The 23,302-nt window shown below is 45.3% G+C and overlaps 1 protein-coding gene across 1 annotated transcript in view; it reads left to right on the plus strand.

Annotated features, from left to right (window-relative positions):
* LOC115186225 (high affinity cAMP-specific and IBMX-insensitive 3',5'-cyclic phosphodiesterase 8B-like) overlaps window positions 1-19,003 on the plus strand; it is a 51,514-nt gene extending 32,511 nt beyond the window's left edge. The window contains exons 11-20 of the mRNA XM_029745900.1: window positions 1,308-1,430; window positions 2,983-3,147; window positions 3,614-3,671; window positions 10,686-10,809; window positions 11,960-12,158; window positions 12,951-13,168; window positions 13,504-13,642; window positions 14,257-14,424; window positions 16,110-16,239; window positions 17,728-19,003. Of these exons, the coding sequence (XP_029601760.1) occupies window positions 1,308-1,430; window positions 2,983-3,147; window positions 3,614-3,671; window positions 10,686-10,809; window positions 11,960-12,158; window positions 12,951-13,168; window positions 13,504-13,642; window positions 14,257-14,424; window positions 16,110-16,239; window positions 17,728-17,837 (1,434 nt within the window). The 3' untranslated portion in view covers window positions 17,838-19,003. The remainder of the gene's footprint in view (window positions 1-1,307; window positions 1,431-2,982; window positions 3,148-3,613; window positions 3,672-10,685; window positions 10,810-11,959; window positions 12,159-12,950; window positions 13,169-13,503; window positions 13,643-14,256; window positions 14,425-16,109; window positions 16,240-17,727) is intronic.
* Window positions 19,004-23,302: the final 4,299 nt, after the last annotated feature.

Here is a 23,302-nt window from a genome sequence, read left to right on the forward strand (position 1 = left end):
CTATTTCATTCTTCTTCTCCGTATTTTCTCCTGTTATTTTCTCTTTTTTCTACTCCTCCTTTTCCGCTGTTCCTTCTCCTCTCCATTCATAAGGAACATGCATATTGCATCATTGTACAGGGCAGCTTGCCACCACAGCCCCAGTGGTGTGTTAAGTTACATCTGTTAGACATTATTAAGTTCATTTAAACTACAATTACATGTTTTACTGTAAGAGGAGCATGTCACAGTACAGTAAGATCACAGTACTGTAAGAGGAGCATGTCACAGTACAGTAAGATCACAGTACTGTAGAGAGCTGTCACAGTACAGTAAGAGGAGCATGTCACAGTACAGTAAGATCACAGTACTGTAAGAGGAGCATGTCACAGTACAGTAAGAGGAGCATGTCACAGTACAGTAAGAGGAGCATGTCACAGTACTGTAAGAGGAGCATGTCACAGTACTGTAAGAGGAGCATGTCACAGTACTGTAAGAGGAGCATGTCACAGTACTGTAAGAGGAGCATGTCACAGTACTGTAAGAGGAGCATGTCACAGTACAGTAAGAGGAGCATGTCACAGTACTGTAAGAGGAGCATGTCACAGTACAGTAAGAGGAGCATGTCACAGTACAGTAAGAGGAGCATGTCACAGTACTGTAAGAGGAGCATGTCACAGTACTGTAAGAGGAGCATGTCACAGTACTGTAAGAGGAGCATGTCACAGTACAGTAAGAGGAGCATGTCACAGTACAGTAAGAGGAGCATGTCACAGTACTGTAAGAGGAGCATGTCACAGTACAGTAAGAGGAGCATGTCACAGTACTGTAAGAGGAGCATGTCACAGTACAGTAAGAGGAGCATGTCACAGTACAGTAAGAGGAGCATGTCACAGTACAGTAAGAGGAGCATGTCACAGTACTGTAAGAGGAGCATGTCACAGTACTGTAAGAGGAGCATGTCACAGTACTGTAAGAGGAGCATGTCACAGTACTGTAAGAGGAGCATGTCACAGTACTGTAAGAGGAGCATGTCACAGTACAGTAAGAGGAGCATGTCACAGTACTGTAAGAGGAGCATGTCACAGTACAGTAAGAGGAGCATGTCACAGTACTGTAAGAGGAGCATGTCACAGTACTGTAAGAGGAGCATGTCACAGTACTGTAAGAGGAGCATGTCACAGTACTGTAAGAGGAGCATGTCACAGTACAGTAAGAGGAGCATGTCACAGTACTGTAAGAGGAGCATGTCACAGTACAGTAAGAGGAGCATGTCACAGTACTGTAAGAGGAGCATGTCACAGTACTGTAAGAGGAGCATGTCACAGTACTGTAAGAGGAGCATGTCACAGTACTGTGTCTTGTTGTCTCCAGCTCCCAGTCTGCAGAACCGGAGGTACTCCTCTGTAGCCAGGATCCACTCTATGACCATAGAGGCCCCCATCACCAAGGTACAGTACACACACACACACACACACACACACACACACCACCACCACCAATTGCCAACTGTGCCAATTTATCATCCAAACACTGGCTTCTTAGGCATTATCACTTAAATCTGATTGTAGTGCCATTCTTCCATCTAATTCTCTAATGAGAGTTCTGGGATAAGGCTATAAGTGAAATCCTCCCCAGAGTCTAGTCTTATTCTTGGCTTTATGATGTTCCTTTATACTCTGACTAGCTGCTTTATCTATTTGTCCCCAGACAGGATTTCTATGGCATCACATGCAGAGCTCCCTGACACTGGCTCAAAGAAAGACACCTTTTGTCTGAAGAGGGACATGTCCCTTAGGCGTGTGTGTGTGTGTGTGTGTGTGTGTGTGTGTGTGTGTGTGTGTGTGTGTGTGTGTGTGTGTGTGTGTGTGTGTGCGTGCGTGCGTGCGTGCGTCTGTCTGTTATGTTCCTAGATCTATTGGATATTTGAGGGTTGGATTTTGATCTCTCTAACACAGGATGGTAACGCCTAGGGATAATTGTCATGCACAGAGAAACAGCTGTGCTAATAGCGCCCTAACTATTCCTACGGCAGAACATACAGCCAGTGAGACAGACCTGCCCACCATAGAGATAGAATTATATTTCTATGCTGTCCACATTGCGCAGCGCCTCAGACTTGTTTGCATAAGACAACACATGGCCAATGATATGTTTAAAGAACACTTGGCCCCTAAGCCCTTTATGGAGTGGCCCCTTGGCGATATGTTTGATAGGGATCACTCCAGTCTGCCATTGTTTTGGACAAAATGAGAATTGATATGATGCGCACAGTGTTCCAAAATGAAAACCCAATGGCCTCGTGTCCAGCGGCGACTCGTTTTGAACATGATTCACTATGAACATTGCCAGACAAATGCACACTCTGATAATAGATAGTGAGAAAGTTGTCCAAACAAAATGGCACTGAAGCACTTTGCCACTCGCCAGTGACTAAGCTCATTTAGCTAAGGTGGCCTAGCTGCTCAATGTGCCTGCTAGCTACTAGCAAGCTTCATTGACAAACAGAGATGGAACTAGCTAGTGATTTTGGGCGCTAATCAACAGAATGTAGGTTGTGTTTTATTTCCAATAGTTTGACAGTTTGCTGAAGTTGTAGACATGTTCTCAGAAATCAGTCCCGAGCATAGCAGCAGCTCAGCTGACTCGATACTGTCTGCAGCACTGCCAGTATTAATGCAAAAATATTACTTGAGAAATACTGCACCAAACCCAAACCCCTTAGTAAAATTGTGTGACTAAGACCTCCTCAGCAAAAACTTCCAAATTAATTACAGATTTCTTGATTTATCTATGACTATTTTTAGGGTGAAATGTTGCTACCGTGACTCAAGGGGGACAAACAACATAACACACCCACATCAAACCACACCCCCAAGACCCAAATCTCGTTTTTTTTCTTAATGAGCAGCAGAAAACACATGTGGAATCGCAGAGTTCAGCCCCCCTTTAAATAGAATGTAACTGTGTACTCTATCTCTCTCCGCCTTCCTCCATCTCCAGGTGATCAACATCATCAACGCGGCCCAGGAGTCCAGTCCGGTTTCGGTAGCGGATGCGCTGGACCGGGTCCTGGAGATCCTGAGGACCACAGAGCTCTACTCTCCTCAGCTGGCCTCCAAGGAAGACGACCCACACACCAACGACCTCGTCGGGGGGCTCATGAGTGTGAGTCAGAGGCTACACACGCATACACGCACACACCCAACAAACACACATACTCATACACACATACACACACACACTCCTTCACAGGCCCCATTTAATCAAAGTCTGGAACCAGTTTTTAGGATACTCCCCTCCACCCACACACCAACGACCTCATAGGGGGGCTCATGAGGGGCTACCCATGCACACACACACACACACACACATACCCCTCCTCTCCCCTCTCCTCTCCTCCTCTCCCCTCCAATCTCCTCCTCTTCTCTCCTCTTCTCTCAAAGCACTCAAACAAGAGAGTTGCTGAGTTATGTGGGAAGTCTCGTTGTATGAATTATAATGCTGATGTCATTGTATAATGTGAAATATGTTGTTATTTGCCAGATTTGAGATAAACCAAAAGGGTATTTTTAAAATGTTTTTTTCACAGCATGGATGAAGAGAGTGCTTTGCTGTCTTTTTCCTTCTGCAGGATGGCTTACGGAGACTGTCTGGGAACGAGTATGTCTTCTCCAAAAGTACCTTTCCAAGTAAGCATCAGTCTGTTTCATGACATCAATATTATCTTTATTTATTTATCTTACCAGAATACTACTACTACTTACAACTAGGGCCTGTAACGGCCGTCGTCAGAATTAGACCAAGGTGCAGCGGAGGATGTGTTCATCATTAGAATTTTTATGAAAAGAGAACACTTTACAAAAATAAACAAAAACGACAGCCAAACAGTCCTTTCAGGAAAAACTCTAAACAGAAACAATCACCCACAAAAACCCAAAGGAAAAACAGGCTACTTATGTGTGACTCCCAATCAGCAACAACGAACTACAGCTGTGCCTGATTGGGAGCCACACACACGGCCCAAAACAAAGAAATACAAAAACATAGAAAAATTAACATAGAACGCCCACCCAATGTAACACCCTGGCCTAACCAAAATAAAGAACAAAAACCCCTCTCTATGGCCAGGGCGTTACAGGGCCCTAGAATTTACACTAATTAGGTCACATGATCCTAATTACAACACAAACTGAGTTTAATTATGTTTTCAATTGTGTTATAGCACGTTTTAGGGGTATATTTGTGTAATATTTCATCTAATTAAATTACACTGGGAGCTTAAAGCACTCATTCGCATTACACATAATTGGGGGCTTTATGGAGTTTTGATGAAACCATTACTTTTCATGTATGGACCTCTGTCTGTCTGAAGAGTACTAGAAAATGTCTCAGATCATTTCATCAGTTGGAGTCTACAAGTGCATCCATCGGCAGTCATTGGCAGTCATCGGCAGTCATTGGCAGTCATTGGCAGTCATCGGCAGTCATTGCGTGATCCCCTTATATTGTTCTAGTCATGATGAATCATGGACGAAACAGAGAGAGATAAATGAGAGGATGTTCTGGGCGGTAATGACATGATATTGACATGTAGTTAATAACAAACTGTATACAGAAGTAATGGATGTACTTCTTCTTTCTGAGAAGTGGAAGGGTACTGCTGAGAAGTGCTGAATACATTGTCCTCAGTGCAGCCCTCTCAAATCTAATTGTATTTGTTACATGCTTCGTAAACAACAGGTGTAGACTAACAGCTCACTCTCCTGATCGTCTGTAGGAAGCAGCATGTGGTTTTTTTAGTAGACCTGAGAGGCTGAGCCTGAAGTGAGTTTAGGTGAACAGGATTCTGAACCCACTTGTCAAGCTACCTTACCTTCTCTGACCATAGAATTAGGAATTAGAAGTAATTTAATATGATCTCTATGTATCTCACCCTCTATCATAAGGACCGCGTTGCTAGGTAATTTAGGGACACAGATGAGGACTACATTGGAAATCGTTGTTGTTGCGTTGTGCTTTCAAGTGTCCCAAATGCAATCGTTGAATGGATCAAGGCTGGCCCTTTCAGCCCTCCCCTCACCTTTAGTTAGTGTGTGTTTGCAGTCGCAAGGAAAGAAGCAAATAGTAGTGTTGCTGACAGACTTTCACATGCTGTTCCTTACTGAAGTGTAGGGACTTTCACATGCTGTTTCTAACTGAAGTGTAGGGACTTTCACATGCTGTTCCTAACTGAAGTGTAGGGACTTTCACATGCTGTTCCTTACTGAAGTGTATAGACTTTCACATGCTGTTCCTTACTGAAGTGTAGGGACTTTCACATGCTGTTCCTAACTGAAGTGTAGGGACTTTCACATGCTGTTCCTTACTGAAGTGTAGGGACTTTCACATGCTGTTCCTTACTGAAGTGTATAGACTTTCACATGCTGTTCCTTACTGAAGTGTAGGGACTTTCACATGCTGTTCCTTACTGAAGTGTAGGGACTTGCACATGCTGTTCCTTACTGAAGTGTAGGGACTTTCACATGCTGTTCCTAACTGAAGTGTAGGGACTTTCACATGCTGTTCCTAACTGAAGTGTAGGGACTTTCACATGCTGTTCCTTACTGAAGTGTAGGGACTTTCACATGCTGTTCCTTACTGAAGTGTGTAGACTTTCACATGCTGTTCCTTACTGAAGTGTATAGACTTTCACATGCTGTTCCTTACAGAAGTGTAGGGACTTTCACATGCTGTTCCTTACTGAAGTGTATAGACTTTCACATGCTGTTCCTTACTGAAGTGTAGGGACTTTCACATGCTGTTCCTAACTGAAGTGTAGGGACTTTCACATGCTGTTTCTAACTGAAGTGTATAGACTTTCACATGCTGTTCCTTACTGAAGTGTAGGGACTTTCACATGCTGTTCCTAACTGAAGTGTAGGGACTTTCACATGCTGTTCCTTACTGAAGTGTAGGGACTTTCACATGCTGTTCCTAACTGAAGTGTAGGGACTTTCACATGCTGTTCCTTACTGAAGTGTAGGGACTTTCACATGCTGTTCCTTACTGAAGTGTAGGGACTTTCACATGCTGTTCCTTACTGAAGTGTATAGACTTTCACGTGCTGTTCCTTACTGAAGTGTAGGGACTTTCACATGTTGTTCCTTACTGAAGTGTATAGACTTTCACATGCTGTTCCTTACTGAAGTGTAGGGACTTTCACATGCTATTCCTTACTGAAGTGTAGGTACTTTCACATGCTGTTCCTTACTGAAGTGTATAGACTTTCACATGCTGTTCCTTACTGAAGTGTAGGGACTTTCACATGCTGTTCCTTACTGAAGTGTATAGACTTTCACATGCTGTTCCTTACTGAAGTGTAGGGACTTTCACATGCTGTTCCTTACTGAAGTGTATAGACTTTCACATGCTGTTCCTTACTGAAGTGTAGGGACTTTCACATGCTGTTCCTTACTGAAGTGTAGGGACTTGCACATGCTGTTCCTTACTGAAGTGTAGGGACTTTCACATGCTGTTCCTAACTGAAGTGTAGGGACTTTCACATGCTGTTCCTAACTGAAGTGTAGGGACTTTCACATGCTGTTCCTTACTGAAGTGTAGGGACTTTCACATGCTGTTCCTTACTGAAGTGTGTAGACTTTCACATGCTGTTCCTTACTGAAGTGTATAGACTTTCACATGCTGTTCCTAACTGAAGTGTATAGACTTTCACATGCTGTTCCTTACTGAAGTGTAGGGACTTTCACATGCTGTTCCTTACTGAAGTGTATAGACTTTCACATGCTGTTCCTTACTGAAGTGTAGGGACTTTCACATGCTGTTCCTTACTGAAGTGTATAGACTTTCACATGCTGTTCCTTACAGAAGTGTAGGGACTTTCACATGCTGTTCCTAACTGAAGTGTAGGGACTTTCACATGCTGTTCCTTACTGAAGTGTATAGACTTTCACATGCTGTTCCTTACTGAAGTGTAGGGACTTTCACATGCTGTTCCTTACTGAAGTGTATAGACTTTCACATGCTGTTCCTTACTGAAGAGTAGGGACCATCACATGCTGTTCCTACCTGAAGTGTAGGGACTTTCACATGCTGTTCCTTACTGAAGTGTAGGGACTTTCACATGCTGTTCCTTACTGAAGTGTTTAGACTTTCACATGCTGTTCCTTACTGAAGTGTAGGGACTTTCACATGCTGTTCCTTACTGAAGTGTAGGGACTTTCACATGCTGTTCCTTACTGAAGTGTATAGACTTTCACATGCTGTTCCTTACTGAAGTGTAGGGACTTTCACATGTTGTTCCTTACTGAAGTGTATAGACTTTCACATGCTGTTCCTTACTGAAGTGTAGGGACTTTCACATGCTGTTCCTTACTGAAGTGTAGGGACTTTCACATGCTGTTCCTAACTGAAGTGTAGGGACTTTCACATGCTGTTCCTAACTGAAGTGTAGGGACTTTCACATGCTGTTCCTTACTGAAGTGTATAGACTTTCACATGCTGTTCCTTACTGAAGTGTAGGGACTTTCACATGCTGTTCCTAACTGAAGTGTAGGGACTTTCACATGCTGTTCCTTACTGAAGTGTATAGACTTTCACATGCTGTTCCTTACTGAAGTGTAGGGACTTTCACATGCTGTTCCTTACTGAAGTGTAGGGACTTTCACATGCTGTTCCTTACTGAAGTGTAGGGACTTTCACATGCTGTTCCTAACTGAAGTGTAGGGACTTTCACATGCTGTTCCTTACTGAAGTGTTTAGACTTTCACATGCTGTTCCTTACTGAAGTGTAGGGACTTTCACATGCTGTTCCTTACTGAAGTGTATAGACTTTCACATGCTGTTCCTTACTGAAGTGTATAGACTTTCACATGCTGTTCCTTACTGAAGTGTAGGGACTTTCACATGCTGTTCCTAACTGAAGTGTATAGACTTTCACATGCTGTTCCTAACTGAAGTGTAGGGACTTTCACATGCTGTTCCTTACTGAAGTGTAGGGACTTTCACATGCTGTTCCTAACTGAAGTGTAGGGACTTTCACATGCTGTTCCTAACTGAAGTGTAGGGACTTTCACATGCTGTTCCTTACTGAAGTGTAGGGACTTTCACATGCTGTTCCTTACTGAAGTGTAGGGACTTTCACATGCTGATCCTTACTGAAGTGTAGGGACTTTCACATGCTGTTCCTAACTGAAGTGTAGGGACTTTCACATGCTGTTCCTAACTGAAGTGTAGGGACTTTCACATGCTGTTCCTTACTGAAGTGTAGGGACTTTCACATGCTGTTCCTTACTGAAGTGTAGGGACTTTCACATGCTGTTCCTTACTGAAGTGTAGGGACTTTCACATGCTGTTCCTTACTGAAGTGTAGGGACTTTCACATGCTGTTCCTAACTGAAGTGTATAGACTTTCACATGCTGTTCCTAACTGAAGTGTTGGTACTTTCACATGCTGTTCCTTACTGAAGTGTAGGGACTTTCACATGCTGTTCCTTACTGAAGTGTATAGACTTTCACATGCTGTTCCTTACTGAAGTGTAGGGACTTTCACATGCTGTTCCTAACTGAAGTGTAGGGACTTTCACATGCTGTTCCTAACTGAAGTGTATAGATTTTCACATGCTGTTCCTTACTGAAGTGTAGGGACTTTCACATGCTGTTCCTAACTGAAGTGTATAGACTTTCACTTGCTGTTCCTTACTGAAGTGTAGGGACTTTCACATGCTGTTCCTAACTGAAGTGTAGGGACTTTCACATGCTGTTCCTAACTGAAGTGTATAGACTTTCACATGCTGTTCCTAACTGAAGTGTATAGACTTTCACATGCTGTTCCTTACTGAAATGTAGGGACTTTCACATGCTGTTCCTAACTGAAGTGTATAGACTTTCACATGCTGTTCCTAACTGAAGTGTGTAGACTTTCACATGCTGTTCCTAACTGAAGTGTAGGAACTTTCACATGCTGTTCCTTACTGAAGTGTAGGGACTTTCACATGCTGTTTCTAACTGAAGTGTATAGACTTTCACATGCTGTTCCTTACTGAAGTGTATAGACTTTCACATGCTGTTCCTAACTGAAGTGTAGGGACTTTCACATGCTGTTCCTTACTGAAGTGTATAGACTTTCACATGCTGTTCCTTACTGAAGTGTAGGGACTTTCACATGCTGTTCCTTACTGAAGTGTATAGACTTTCACATGCTGTTTCTAACTGAAGTGTAGGGACTTTCACATGCTGTTCTTAACTGAAGTGTAGGGACTTTCACATGCTGTTCCTTACTGAAGTGTAGGGACTTTCACATGCTGTTCCTTACTGAAGTGTATAGATGTTCACATGCTGTTCCTAACTGAAGTGTAGGGACTTTCACATGCTGTTCCTTACTGAAGTGTATAGACTTTCACATGCTGTTCCTAACTGAAGTGTATATACTTTCACATGCTGTTCCTAACTGAAGTGTAGGGACTTTCACATTCTGTTCTTAACTGAAGTGTAGGGACTTTCACATGCTATTCCTTACTGAAGTGTATAGACTTTCACATGCTGTTCCTAACTGAAGTGTAGGGACTTTCACATGCTGTTCCTAACTGAAGTGTAGGGACTTTCACATGCTGTTCCTAACTGAAGTGTATAGACTTTCACATGCTGTTCCTAACTGAAGTGTAGGGACTTTCACATTCTGTTCCTAACTGAAGTGTAGGGACTTTCACATGCTATTCCTTACTGAAGTGTATAGACTTTCACATGCTGTTCCTAACTGAAGTGTAGGGACTTTCACATGCTGTTCCTAACTGAAGTGTATAGACTTTCACATGCTGTTCCTTACTGAAGTGTAGGGACTTTCACATGCTGTTCCTAACTGAAGTGTATAGACTTTCACTTGCTGTTCCTTACTGAAGTGTAGGGACTTTCACATGCTGTTCCTAACTGAAGTGTAGGGACTTTCACATGCTGTTCCTAACTGAAGTGTATAGACTTTCACATGCTGTTCCTTACTGAAGTGTAGGGACTTTCACATGCTGTTCCTAACTGAAGTGTATAGACTTTCACATGCTGTTCCTTACTGAAGTGTAGGGACTTTCACATGCTGTTCCTTACTCAAGTGTAGGGACTTTCACATGCTGTTCCTTACTGAAGTGTATAGACTTTCACATGCTGTTCCTAACTGAAGTGTAGGGACTTTCACATGCTGTTCCTTACTGAAGTGTATTTTTACACTGCTGCTACTCGCTGTTTAATATCTATGCATAGTCACTTTTCTTAACTCTATTTATTGAAATGCATTGTTGGTTAAGGGCTTGTAAGTAAGCATTTTACGGTAAGGTCTACTACACCTGTTGTATTCAGCATTTTACGGTAAGGTCTACTACACCTGTTGTATTCGGCGCATGTGACAAATACAATTTGATTTGATTTGAAGTGTATGGACTTTCACATGTTGTTCCTAACTGAAGTATATGTGTCCAGCAAATATAAACACACATAAAACCACTTCAAATGGAAACAGCTGTGTCCGCGTTTGTGTGTGTGGTGACAAACAAGAGCACAGTTATGGGCCTTAAGATCACGTTCTTACAGAACAACACTATAGTGGGCAGATCTTAGTGAATCTCTAGAAGTTACTAGCAGGTGAGGGCATATCCAGTCAACTTCCCAAACAAGCTCCAGCTAGCTGTTTTTTCAATCTGTGTGTGTTTGTGCGTCTCCAGATATGAGTCAGCTGGCCATCCCAGTAACGCTGAATGACATCCCTCCGGTCATCGCTGAGATGCTGGACGACGAGGACCAATGGGACTTTAATATCCTAGAGCTGGAGGCTGCCACCTGTAAGAGGTATGGAGGGAGAGGGAGAGGGGGGCGGAGAGAGCGAGAGGACAGGAGCTGGAGGCTGCCACCTGTAAGAGGTATGGAGGGAGAGGGAGAGGGGGGCGGAGAGAGCGAGAGGACAGGAGCTGGAGGCTGCCACCTGTAAGAGGTATGGAGGGAGAGGGAGAGGGGGGCGGAGAGAGCGAGAGGACAGGAGCTGGAGGCTGCCACCTGTAAGAGGTATGGAGGGAGAGGGAGAGGGGGGCGGAGAGAACGAGAGGACAGGAGCTGGAGGCTGCCACCTGTAAGAGGTATGGAGGGAGAGGGAGAGGGGGGCGGAGAGAGGGAGAGGACAGGAGCTGGAGGCTGCCACCTGTAAGAGGTATGGAGGGAGAGGGGGGCGGAGAGAGCGAGAGGACAGGAGCTGGAGGCTGCCACCTGAAGTATGGAGGGAGAGGGAGGAGAGGGAGAGAAGGAAAGAGAGAGGGGACAGGAGATGGACAGTTGAGGGAAGTGGTGATGAGTAAGAGAGGGATACGTTGTTAGGGGTTTAAGGGAAAGTGAAGATAGAGGTTACAATACACTCAGTATACAAAACATTATGAACACCTGCTCTTTCAATGACATACACTGACCAGATGAATGCTATGATCCCTTATGGATGTCACCTGTTAAATCCACTTCAATCAGTGTAGATGAAGGGGAGGAGACAGGTTAAAGAAGGATTTTTAAGTCTTGAGACAATTGAGACATGGATTGTGTATGTGTTCCATTCAGAGGGTGAATGGGCAAGACAAAAGATTTAAGCCTTTGAACAGGGTATGGTGGTAAGTGCCATTTTGTGTCAAGAACTGCAGCGCTGCTGGAGTTTTTCACGCTCAACAGTTTCCCATCTATATCAAAAATGGTCCACCACCCAAAGGACATCCAGCCAACTTGACACAACTGTGGGAAGCATTGAGTCAACATGGGCCAACATCCCTGTGGAACACTTTTGACACCTTGTTGAGTCACGACGAACTAAGACTGTTCTGGGGGCAAAAGAGAGGCTGCAACTCAATATTAGGAAGGTGTTCCTAATGTTTGGTGTATTAAGTGTACACCAATACAGAAGGGAAAGAACATCCTCCCTCTATCACTCATCTACCTCCCTGTCCTCTCTCTGTCATCCCAACAGACCTCTGACATACCTGGGCTTGAAGATCTTTTCTCGCTTCAGTGTGTGTGAGTTCCTAAGCTGCAGTGAGGCTACGCTACGCTGCTGGCTGCAGGTCATAGAGGCTAACTACCACGCCTCCAACTCCTACCACAACTCCACCCACGCCGCCGACGTCCTCCACGCTACTGCCTACTTCCTACGCAAGGAGAAGGTCAAGGTATACCAAACACACATACCAGCATACACACACACAACTCCTACCACAACCCCACACCAACCCGAAGAAGACCTTCTGGTTGGACAGTTGTTGGATATGCGTACACCACTTATGAACACAAATTAAATTACTAAATTACAATATTTCGCCTGCCATATCAATGTGCTGATTGATTGATAAGTTGATCTACTACGTAATTCACTGCGAAGTGTTTTCAATAGTGCGTGCGTGAGTAGAGTAGAGTAGAGTAGAGTATCAGTTTTCTTTGCTTTGCAGGAGGTGAATGTATGTCAGTGACCAGTGAGAGTTGGAATGGGGATATTTTTATAGCTTCGGTCTTGTTCTCATATTTGACTCAGTCAATAAGTGTTTTGCCTTGAGGGCATTGAGATCCTCATACTTTCCCTCTCTTTTCTCCCTGCTTCTCCCCTCCAATAAATATCTCCTCTCCTTGTCATAAAGTGAACATTTGCTAGTGATTATTATTAGTTTGCATGGCGTGCATTATTTGGTATTATTCATTTGTTGACTATGAGGTTATGCTGAGAGAGACTAGGCAGTATTTATATTTTATGCACATTTACGTAATTTAGCAGACATGATTTTCTATTAAGAGAAACTGTAGATTGTAAAAGTCGTAGGAAACTGAGCTCCCTACTACATTTTTTCTATTATCTGTGCTTCTGTGGAAGTTTGACACTGATGTCACTTCCTGATTGCTATATGTCTCCCGGGGCTCATGGGAGTTTTAGTTTACTAACACTACTTCCTGGTTGTGTCATGTGTTCTCAGGGCAGTCTGGACCAGCTGGACGAGGTGGCTGCGTTGATCGCGGCGACGGTCCATGATGTGGACCACCCAGGGAGGACCAACAGCTTCCTGTGTAATGCAGGAAGTGAGCTGGCCATCCTGTATAACGACACTGCAGTGTTGGAGAGTCACCATGCCGCCCTCGCCTTCCAACTCACCGTCAGGGATATCAAGAGCAACATCTTCAAAAACATCGACAGGTACAGTCAGGAGAGAGTCTAGGAGAGAAAATAATGGTTTCCACCTGGAGCTTTGAGTGCTTGCTAGCCTGGTCCCAGGTCTGTTTGTGCACAGACCGATCTGGGACCAGGCTAAGTGCTTGTTAAGATAATGAATTGACATGCCTTACTCTAAGCCGTCAGAGAGACCACATAACCACTGGCGACAGATATGGAGCATGTTGGGTTATTACCCTGGAACATATCATGTGATGTGATTAACTTCTAGGTTTTTATGGACCTACAACCTCTTGGAAAACAGTGAGAACAGTTGACTATCCTGGTCCTGTAAGTTCCTCTCTGTGTGTTTATATTAGGACTCAGTTTAGGACGTTGAGGCAGGCAATCATAGACATGGTGCTGGCTACAGAGATGACCCGTCATTTTGAACACGTCAACAAGTTTGCCAACAGCATCAACAAACCAATGGCTGCCATCGAGGAGCCCAGTTCAAATGTAAGACACAGTCCCTTGTCTGTGTATGTGTTTGTGTGTTTGTGCTAGCGTCCATGTGCATGTGTAGTTTATTATTACATAATAAAGATGGTTGTTAACATTAGCCAATTGAGTGGGAACAGAATAGATAGAAACAGTTTTAGTTCCTAAATACAGTATATTCAATGAGCATTAATGAGAAAATAGGAATAAAAGGCTAAATATTTTGACATTGGCCTCGTGGGCAGCAGCCTGTCTAGCCTGATTCTATCTCAACCCTACTTCTACTAAAATAATATCACAAAGCAACTAAATAATCTGTGAGAGGAGCTAGTTGAAGGGGCAGGCCAACGTTATGTATAACTTATGGAAACCACGTTTGACTCCGTTCCATTCATTACAATGAGCCCGTCCTCCTATAGTTCCTCCCACCAGCCTTTACTGATGTATACCATAGTGTGTGTGTGTGTGTGTGTGTGTGTGTGTGTGTGTGTGTGTGTGTGTGTGTGTGGTGTGTGTGTGTGTGTGTGTGTGTGTGTGTGTGTGTGTGTGTGTGTGTGTGTGTTTCTGACTGATGCATCGAAACGTGTGTGTGTGTGTCTTTGACCTTGTGTGTGTGTGTTTCTCTGTAACAGAGTGAAGGCAGTGACAGCGAGGGTCCAGCCAGCATCAGGAACAGCCCAGAGAACCGGCTGCTGATTAAGAGGATGATGATAAAGTGTGCTGATGTGGCCAACCCCTGTAGACCTCTGGAGCTCTGCATAGAATGGGCCGGACGCATCTCTGAGGAGTACTTTTCCCAGGTGAGCGGGCTGACAGGGATGGAAGGAGGAAGAGAGGGCTGCTGGAGGTTAAATGTGGGATTAAAGGGTAACAGGGCAGAAGGTAAAGGAACGGAGAGGGGGAAGGGGACAGCGAGGGGTTAGAATGAGGAATGGGGAGTGTGTCATTGCTGCTCAGACTGTTCTGGTGCTATAGGAGTTGGCAGCTGGCAATCCTGACCTTAACAACTGCCTACTCAGCTACAATATATGTACAAAAGTATGTAGACACCCCTTCACATTAGTGAATTCGGCTGAAAGGTGTATAAAATTGAGCACACAGCCATGCAATCTCCGTAGAGAAACATTTGCAGTAGAATGGCCTTACTGAAGAGCTCAGTGACTTTCAACGTGGCACCATCATAGGATGCCACCTTTCCAACAAGTCAGTTTGTCAAATTTCTGCCCTGCTAGAGCTGCTCCGGTCAACTGTAAGTGCTGTTATTGTGAATTGGAAACGTCTTGGAGCAACAACGGCTCAGCCACAAAGTGGTAGGCCACACAAGCTCACAGAACGGGACCGCCAAGAAATGAAATATATAGCGCATAAAAATTGTCTGTCCTCAGTTGCAACACTCACTATCGAGTTCCAAACTGCCTCTGGAAACAATGTAAGCAAAATAACTGTTCGTCGGGAGCTTCATGCCAAGCGCTGGCTGGAGTGGTGTAAAGCTCGCCACCATTGGACTCTGGAGCAGTAGAAACACGTTCTCTGGAGTGAGGAATTACGCTTCACCATCTGGCAGTCTGACGGATGAATCTGGGTTTGGCGGATGCCAGGAGAACACTGCCTGCCCAAATGCATAGGGCCAACTGTAAAGTTTGGTGGAGGAGGAATAATGGTTTGAGGCTGTTTTTCATGGTTCGGGCCCCTGAGTTCCAGTGAAGGGAAATCTTAACGCTACAGCATACAATGACATTCTAAACGATTCTGTGCTTCCAACTTTGTGGCAACAGTTTGGGGAAGGCCCTTTCCTGTTTCAGCATGACAATGCCCCTGTGCACATAGCAAGGTCCATACAGAAATGGTTTGTCGAGATAAGTGTGGAAGAACTTGACTGCCCTGCACAGAGCCCTGACCTCAACCCCATTGAACACCTTTGGGATGAATTGGAACGTAGACTGCAAGCCAGGCCTAATTGCCCGATCTCACTGATGTTCTTGAAGCTGAATGGAAGTCCCCGCAGCAATGTTCCAACGTCTAGTGGAAAGCCTTCCCAGAAGAGTGGAGGCTGTTATAGCAGCAAAGGGGTGACCAACTCCATATTAATGCCCATGATTTTGGAATGAGTAGTTTGACGAGCAGGTGTCCACAAACCTTTGGTCATGTAGTGTATCCGTGTGCACCTATAAATCTGCCCCCTCCCTCCCTTCTCTCTCTCTCTCTCTCTCTCTCTCTCTCTCTCTCTCTCTCTCTCTCTCTCTCTCTCTCTCTCTCTCTTTTTGTCTTCCTCTCTGTCTGACCTTGTGGCACTACCTTTTGCCATCCAGGAAATGCATGTGTGTTGTGAGTATGTACATATTGTAAATACTATAGTGTGTGGGGGGGTCGGTTAACCTGTGTGTGAATCTGTGTGTGTGTGTGTGTGTTAACCTGTGTGTGTGTGTGTGTTAACCTGTGTGTGTGTGTGTGTGTGTTAACCTGTGTGAATCTATGTGTGTTTCAGACTGACGAGGAGAAGAGAGAGGCTCTACCAGTGGTCATGCCTGTATTTGACAGGAACACCTGCAGTATCCCCAAGTCTCAGATCTCCTTCATAGACTACTTCATCACAGACATGTTTGACGCCTGGGATGGTAAGAACACACACGGTGCCGAGGTTAGAAGGGCACAGGGGATCCACTGGGAGGGAACACGGATCCCAACTTACCCAGGCCTCTCCTCCTCTCTTCTACTTCCTCCATCCCTGTAAAAGAGGTAGAGCCTCCCTTTTCCCGTCACAGTAGAGCACAGTAGCCCAGAGGAAATAGAGAGGGAGGGAGAAGGGGATGGGAGCCAAACAAAGGGGTGAAGAGGAGAAAGGGGGAGGGAGGGAGGGGATGGGAGCCAGACGAAGGGGTGAAGAGGAGAAAGGGGGAGGGAGGGAGGGGATGGGAGCCAGACGAAGGGGTGAAGAGGAGAAGGGGGGGGGGAGCCAAACGAAGGGGTGAAGAGGAGAAAGGGGGAGGGAGGGAGGGGATGGGAGCCAAACGAAGGGGTGAAGAGGAGAAAGGGGGAGGGAGGGAGGGGATGGGAGCCAGACGAAGGGGTGAAGAGGAGAAAGGGGGAGGGAGGGAGGGGATGGGAGCCAGACGAAGGGGTGAAGAGGAGAAAGGGGGAGGGAGGGAGGGGATGGGAGCCAGACGAAGGGGTGAAGAGGAGAAAGGGGGAGGGAGGGGATGGGAGCCAGACGAAGGGGTGAAGAGGAGAAAGGGGGGGGGGGGGGGGGGGATGGGAGCCAGACGAAGGGGTGAAGAGGAGAAAGGGGGAGGGAGGGAGGGGATGGGAGCCAGACGAAGGGGTGAAGAGGAGAAAGGGGGAGGGAGGGAGGGGATGGGGCCAAACGAAGGGGTGAAGAGGAGAAAGGGGGAGGGAGGGAGGGGATGGGGCCAAACGAAGGGGTGAAGAGGAGAAGGGGGGGGGAGCCAAACGAATGGGTGAAGAGGAGAAAGGGGGAGGGAGGGAGGGGATGGGAGCCAGACAAAGGGGCAAAGAGGAGGGAGGGAGGGACGAGGGAGAACAGGATATAATAACTCCCATCTCCCCGTTGCCATGAAATGAACCCTGACCTCTGGGGTGTTGCTTGGGGTTACCCCCCCCCAGAGAAGAGAATACATGTGTTTACAGTGAACAAAGCTGGTGATGTCACGGAAAATTCCCAGAGGCCACTGGGAAAGGGTGGAGGGGCAGGGGTGGGTATCCGGGGGGCCGGAGGGGTTAAGTCAAGATGCACTGAAGCAGAACCTACTGTACACACACACACTAGCACACACACAACAGCACACACATACAGATGCAAAAGTGCACACAGAAGCACAAAGAGACACACACACAAGCATAACGCACAAACACACTCACACAGCAGGTTTTAATTCGCCAGGGTCAGGGCTGGGTTGTTGTCGGGTGGTTGCCAGGTCAGGCTCAGACAGAGGGGCAACTAGGAAGTAAACAACACCCACACAAACACAAACTGCTTGAGACCTAATTGCCCTAGCTGTCATTTCCTTGTGTGGAAACTACCGCAGGCTCATGTGTTTGTGTGCATGCAGATGTGTGTTAACCTCACACTCTCCTCTGTCCCCCAGCCTTCGCCAATCTACCTGGCCTCATGGAGCACCTGTCAGAGAACTACAAGTACTGGAAGGGTCTGGACGACATGAAGTGCAAGAGCCTGCGTCCGCCTTCTCCTCCATGACCCCTCCCTCTCTCCCTCCCTCTCTCCCTCCATCCATCCCTCCCTCTCTCTCTCAGGGCAGGGGGAGACAGCGAATGTAGCCCAGCACTGGTATTAAGCCCCTCCCACTGTGATCCTACCCAGTTCCACACACATTGGACTGTACTACCGTCTGCAGACCTTAGAGCCTGCAAACCTCAGAGTCTGCAGCTTGGAGCCCTGACAAGAAACCAGGGGACTATGACTGGCTGACATAATGACACCCTATCTCCTATGTAGTGGACTACTTCTGACCAGAGCCCCAACCCAAACACATTTCCCATCTTTGGTTATCTGATGTTGCCTCAAACTACGAAAACAGATTTCATACAGAGAATCATAATGATGCCCCTTGCCAATTTTAGCATGGTGGGCTCTGGTCAAACATAGTGCACTACATGGGGAATAGGGTAACATTTTAGATTTGCCCTCTGAGGCTGAAGTCAGCCTCTTCAGACCCCTCTCTGGTCCCTGTTGGGCCCCTAATGGGACTCTACAGTCCTTCTTACCATCAGTCCCAGCCTGAGGGGTGAGGACCAACCAATCAGTCCCAGCCTGAGGGGGGAGGACCAACCAATCAGTCCCAGCCTGAGGGGTGAGGACCAACCAATCAGTCCCAGCCTGAGGGGTGAGGACCAACCAATCAGTCCCAGCCTGAGGGGTGAGGACCAACCAATCAGTCCCAGCCTGAGTGGTGAGGACCAACATGCTACAAACCAACCAACTGCACTTTAGCAGCTCAAAGTCACTTTCTCAAAATCTTTTATTTTTCCTGTCTGTTTTTCTGCTCTCTTCTCTCAGATAAGAGTCTGCTATTTCTTCTCATACTGTACCTTTCTGTCTCTACTGTAGTACATAGTAATGCTGAGATGGGTACCAAAGCTTCATTATACTGTAACTTCTACAGCTAAAAGAGGAGAGATCATGGAATGATTACAGAACTAAAGCATGTAGAGAGAAATCAGTCCACTCCAGCACATGCAGACGCACACTGTACTCACTATTCCAACCAAACAGACAACTGAAAATTGTAACTCCGCTTACCTTGTTCTCTCGCCAGCTGAAAGTATTAAGTAATATTGAGCTCTGATAAGCCCTGTCAGGCAGAATCATACAGAGAAGTGTGTGTGTGTGTGTGTGTGTGTGTGTGTGTGTGTGTGTGTGTGTGTGTGTGTGTGTGTGTGTGTGTGTTTGGCAGCAGCCCCAGTGCAGTTAGAGGTCTGTGTTCGCTCCATACCTAGGAGGTTTACAGAGCAGAGCCCAGCTGAACTGACTGCTGTAATATCTCTCTCTACGGGGGAGAACCAGAGCTCTGTGCAGAGAGCCATGCCTCACATGCCGTTAGCTCACCATCAGGCTCCCCTCTGGGGCTAGAACCAGCCTCACTCAACTATCCTGTCAACACCGGGGCTTAGTGGGAACAGTATTACAACAGAAGTGGGAGAAAAATAACACTATATTAAGTACTGTTGATCTTCACTTATAAACCAAATAAGAGGTGAATTATCTGACCTACAGTAGGCTAAATGTAAGATTTATGACAGCTTGCATTGAAGCTAATCATAATTCATTACTTAAAAAAGGTCATAAAGTTCCAGTGCAACCATTTAAATATCAAAGGCATATTATAATTTTTTTAACCTTTATTTAACTAGGCACATTGATGTGGACACATACTGTAGATAATTGTAATCTCCAAATATGAAGGAAACTAATTATAGTATCGCAACATGAGAGCAGTGGCTAAGCATGTTAATATTCCAAGCACAACCAACCCATTGATTTCTAACATTCCAGTTATTCTCTGGTGTGCAGTGCAGTTGTACAGTCGTGGCCAGAAGTTTGGAGAATGACACAAATATTAATTTTCTCAAAGTCTGCTGCCTCAGTTTGTATGATGGCAATTTGCATATACTCCAGAATGTTATGAAGAGTGATCAGATGAATTTCAATTCATTGCAAAGTCCCTCTTTGCCATGCAAATGAACTGAATACCCCAAAAAACATTTCCACTGCATTTCAGCCCTGCCACAAAAGGACCAGCTGACACGTCAGTGATTCTCTCGTTAACACAGGTGTGAGTGTTGACGAGGACAAGGCTGGAGATCACTCTGTCATGCTGATTGAGTTCGAATAACAGACTGGAAGCTTCAAAAGGAGGGTGGTGCTTGGAATCATTGTTCTTCCTCTGTCAACCATGGTTACCTGCAAGGAAACATCATTGCTTTGCACAAAAAGGGCTTCACAGGCAAGGATATTGCGGCCAGTAAGATTGCATCTAAATCAACCATTTATCGGATCCTCAAGAACTTCAAGGAGAGCGGTTCAATTGTTGTGAAGAAGGCTTCAGGGCGCCCAAGAAAGTCCAGCAAGCGCCAGGACCGTCTCCTAAAGTTGATTCAGCTGCGGGATCGGGGCACCACCAGTACAGGGCTTGCTCAGGAATGGCAGCAAGCAGGTGTGAGTACATCTGCACGCACAGTGAGGCGAAGACTTTTGGAGAATGGCCTGGTGTCAAGAAGGGCAGCAAAGAAGCCACTTCTCTCCAGGAAAAACATCAGGGACAGACTGATATTCTGCAAAAGGTACAGGGATCGGATTGCTGATGAATCCCCTTTCCGATTGTTTGGGGCATCCGGAAAAAAAGCTTTTCCGAAGAAGACAAGGTGAGCGCTACCATCAGTCCTGTGTCATGCCAACAGTAAAGCATCCTGAGACCATTCATGTGAGGGTTGCTTCTCAGCCCAGGGAGTGGGCTCACTCACAATTTTGCCTAAGAACACAGCCATGAATAAAGAATGGTACCAACACATCCTCCGAGAGCAACTTCTCCCAACCATCCAGGAACAGTTTGGTGACGAACAATGCCTTTTCCAGCATGAATGAGCACCTTGCCATAAGGCAAAAGTGATAACTAAGTGGCTTGGGGAACAAAACATCGATATTTTGGGTCCATGGCCAGGAAACTCCCCAGACCTTAATCCCATTGAGAACTTGTCCTCAAGAGGCGTGTGGACAAACAAAAACCCACAAATTCTGACAAACTCCAAGCATTGATTATGCAAGAATGGGCAGCCATCAGTCAGGATGTGGCCCAGAAGTTAACTGACAGCATACCAGGGCGGATTGCAGATGTCTTGAAAAAGAAGGGTCAACACTGCAAATATTGACTCTTTGCATCAACTTTATGTAATTGTCAATAAAAGCCTTTGACACTTATGAAATGCTTGTAATTATACTTCAGTATTCCATAGTAACATCTGACAAAAATATCTAAAGACACTGAGGCAGCAGACTTTGTAAAAATGTATATTTGTGTCATTCTCAAAACTTTTGGCCACGACTGTAGGAGTACATTTTATTTTACAACTGCTTTTTGTCCCTCCTGTGTCCCCATAGCGTGTTGCTAGTCCGTTATGATGTAGCATGGCAGTGTGGTCTGAGCAGAGAGCCACCTCACAGCAGCCTGATGAAACCACCATGGGAGAGACACAGCATGAAAGACTTGGATGGCCCTGGCTCAAACTATTCCCTATGTAGTGCACTACTTTTGGGGCAGAGATGTATGTGGTGAGAGACACTGGCACACTTAGCTTTTGGGGCTTAAACAGTTGCGTCTTAAATGCACCCTATTGCCTATAAAGTGTAATACAGAATGGTAGTGCATTCTATGGGGAATATGGGGTCCTTTTAGATTGACCCTGTCTTTGGATCCTCTCTAGGAAAAGAGACCATCAGGCCAGCTCCCAGTACCCTGTACTGCTGCTTGGTTCTGTTTGGTTTTCAACTCCGACTCTGCTATTAAAACAAGATTCAAAATGACATGATCATCCCCTTCCCATCACCTAAAACACATTACTGTGTAGTTGTCTCCCTCCATTGGTTGGCAGTGGGAAATACAGTTCCAATAATGTCCTTGTGCAGCTACATAGTAGACATACAAGACAGGCAGTCAATGGCATAGCCTGCTGGAAGTAGGGGTGCTGGTGAAAAAAACGGATTTAAAAAAATAAATAATTACAGAAGTAGTGCACTGGGCTTTACTCTATTATCAGACCGATATATAGCCATCTATAGCGCGTGCCCCCAAAAAACATTCTACGACCCCCCCCCCCCCCCCCCCCCCCAAACATCTTCCTGCAGCTATGGTCAGATGTGTTATGAATGGGTGGTAAGTTCTGAGTTCAAAGTGCTTGCGCATGTGTGCATGTGTGTAAATTCAACCAAGAGAAACTAAACTGGCGTACGTAGTTAACCGAAGGAACAGTGATCTTCTTCAAGGTGCCTTACTTTGCTCCTCTCCTCTGAAACAGTGTTCCTTCAGCTTCAAATGGTTTGTTTGGCTTCAAATGGTTTGTTTGGCTTCAAATTATTTGTTTGGCTTCATGTGGTTAATTTAGCTTCAAATGGTTTGTTTGGTTTCATGTGGTTTGTTTGGGTTAGTGAGCAGCTGAACAAAGCCACTAGACTGAGCCAGAGAAAGCCTATTTTACTTTAGAATTTTAACCTGGCTCATGTCTCACATTCCTCCACTCCTCATTCTCTGGTTGGTCAGAGTATCACAGTATATTAATGTCCCAAATGGCACCCTATTCCCCATATAGTGACAAATGAAGTGTGCTTTGTGGGGAACATGGTGTCATTTGAGACTGACCCTCGACAGGTGAATACTACAGGTATTATGGAGAGAACCGTGTGTTTGACAATGACTGTATGCTAGTTTCAGAACATGGTAAGACAAATGCCTTAAAACCTCTTCCCATTGCTCACTCTGTCAAGGCTCTGAGAGTTTCACTGATATACGACACTGGAAACTACCTAGCTACTGCTGACTTCAACAACCCACTATGTAGTGTCCCATGGACTGTTCTCCATTGAGCTTCATCTATTTTTATTAGAACAATGTTTTTATTGACTTTTGTTTGTTGTCCAGTGAGATGTGGTCAGATCTGATGTCACCCTCATGCTTCACCTCCTTTCCTCTCTTTTCCCCCCAAAACAAACTGTTTCTGCTGAGGTGAGAGCATGGCTGACATCTACTGTGATGTCATGTTAACCAGGCTCTGTCATTGGTCAGAGACTGGCATCAATGGATACGGAGAACGTGCCAATCCCTTTCCTTCAGAACAACCAATAGAAACTCCACAAGCGTTAATGTATACAAGCTCTATTTTTTAAAGTAATTATTCATTGTTTTGTCATTATTGGCCGTGAAAAGGCAACTGTAAAGTATAATGGTAATGTTTTATGTATTTTGGAAGGATTTTATGGTTTGAGGCTTGTTTATAAAGCTGTTCTGGTTGGATGCTCCAGAGTTGAGTGGATATGATTTCAGTCTTTTCTGTTCTCTGTCAGAGGACGTCTGATTTTGGTTATCTTTGTCAATACTTTTTAAATGTATTAGTGAGAAACAAACATTTTTAAAATATACATATCCTGCAATATGG

Source organism: Salmo trutta, unplaced genomic scaffold (genome assembly GCF_901001165.1).
Source record: "Salmo trutta unplaced genomic scaffold, fSalTru1.1, whole genome shotgun sequence".
In the NCBI taxonomy this organism is placed as follows: Eukaryota; Metazoa; Chordata; class Actinopteri; order Salmoniformes; family Salmonidae; genus Salmo; species Salmo trutta.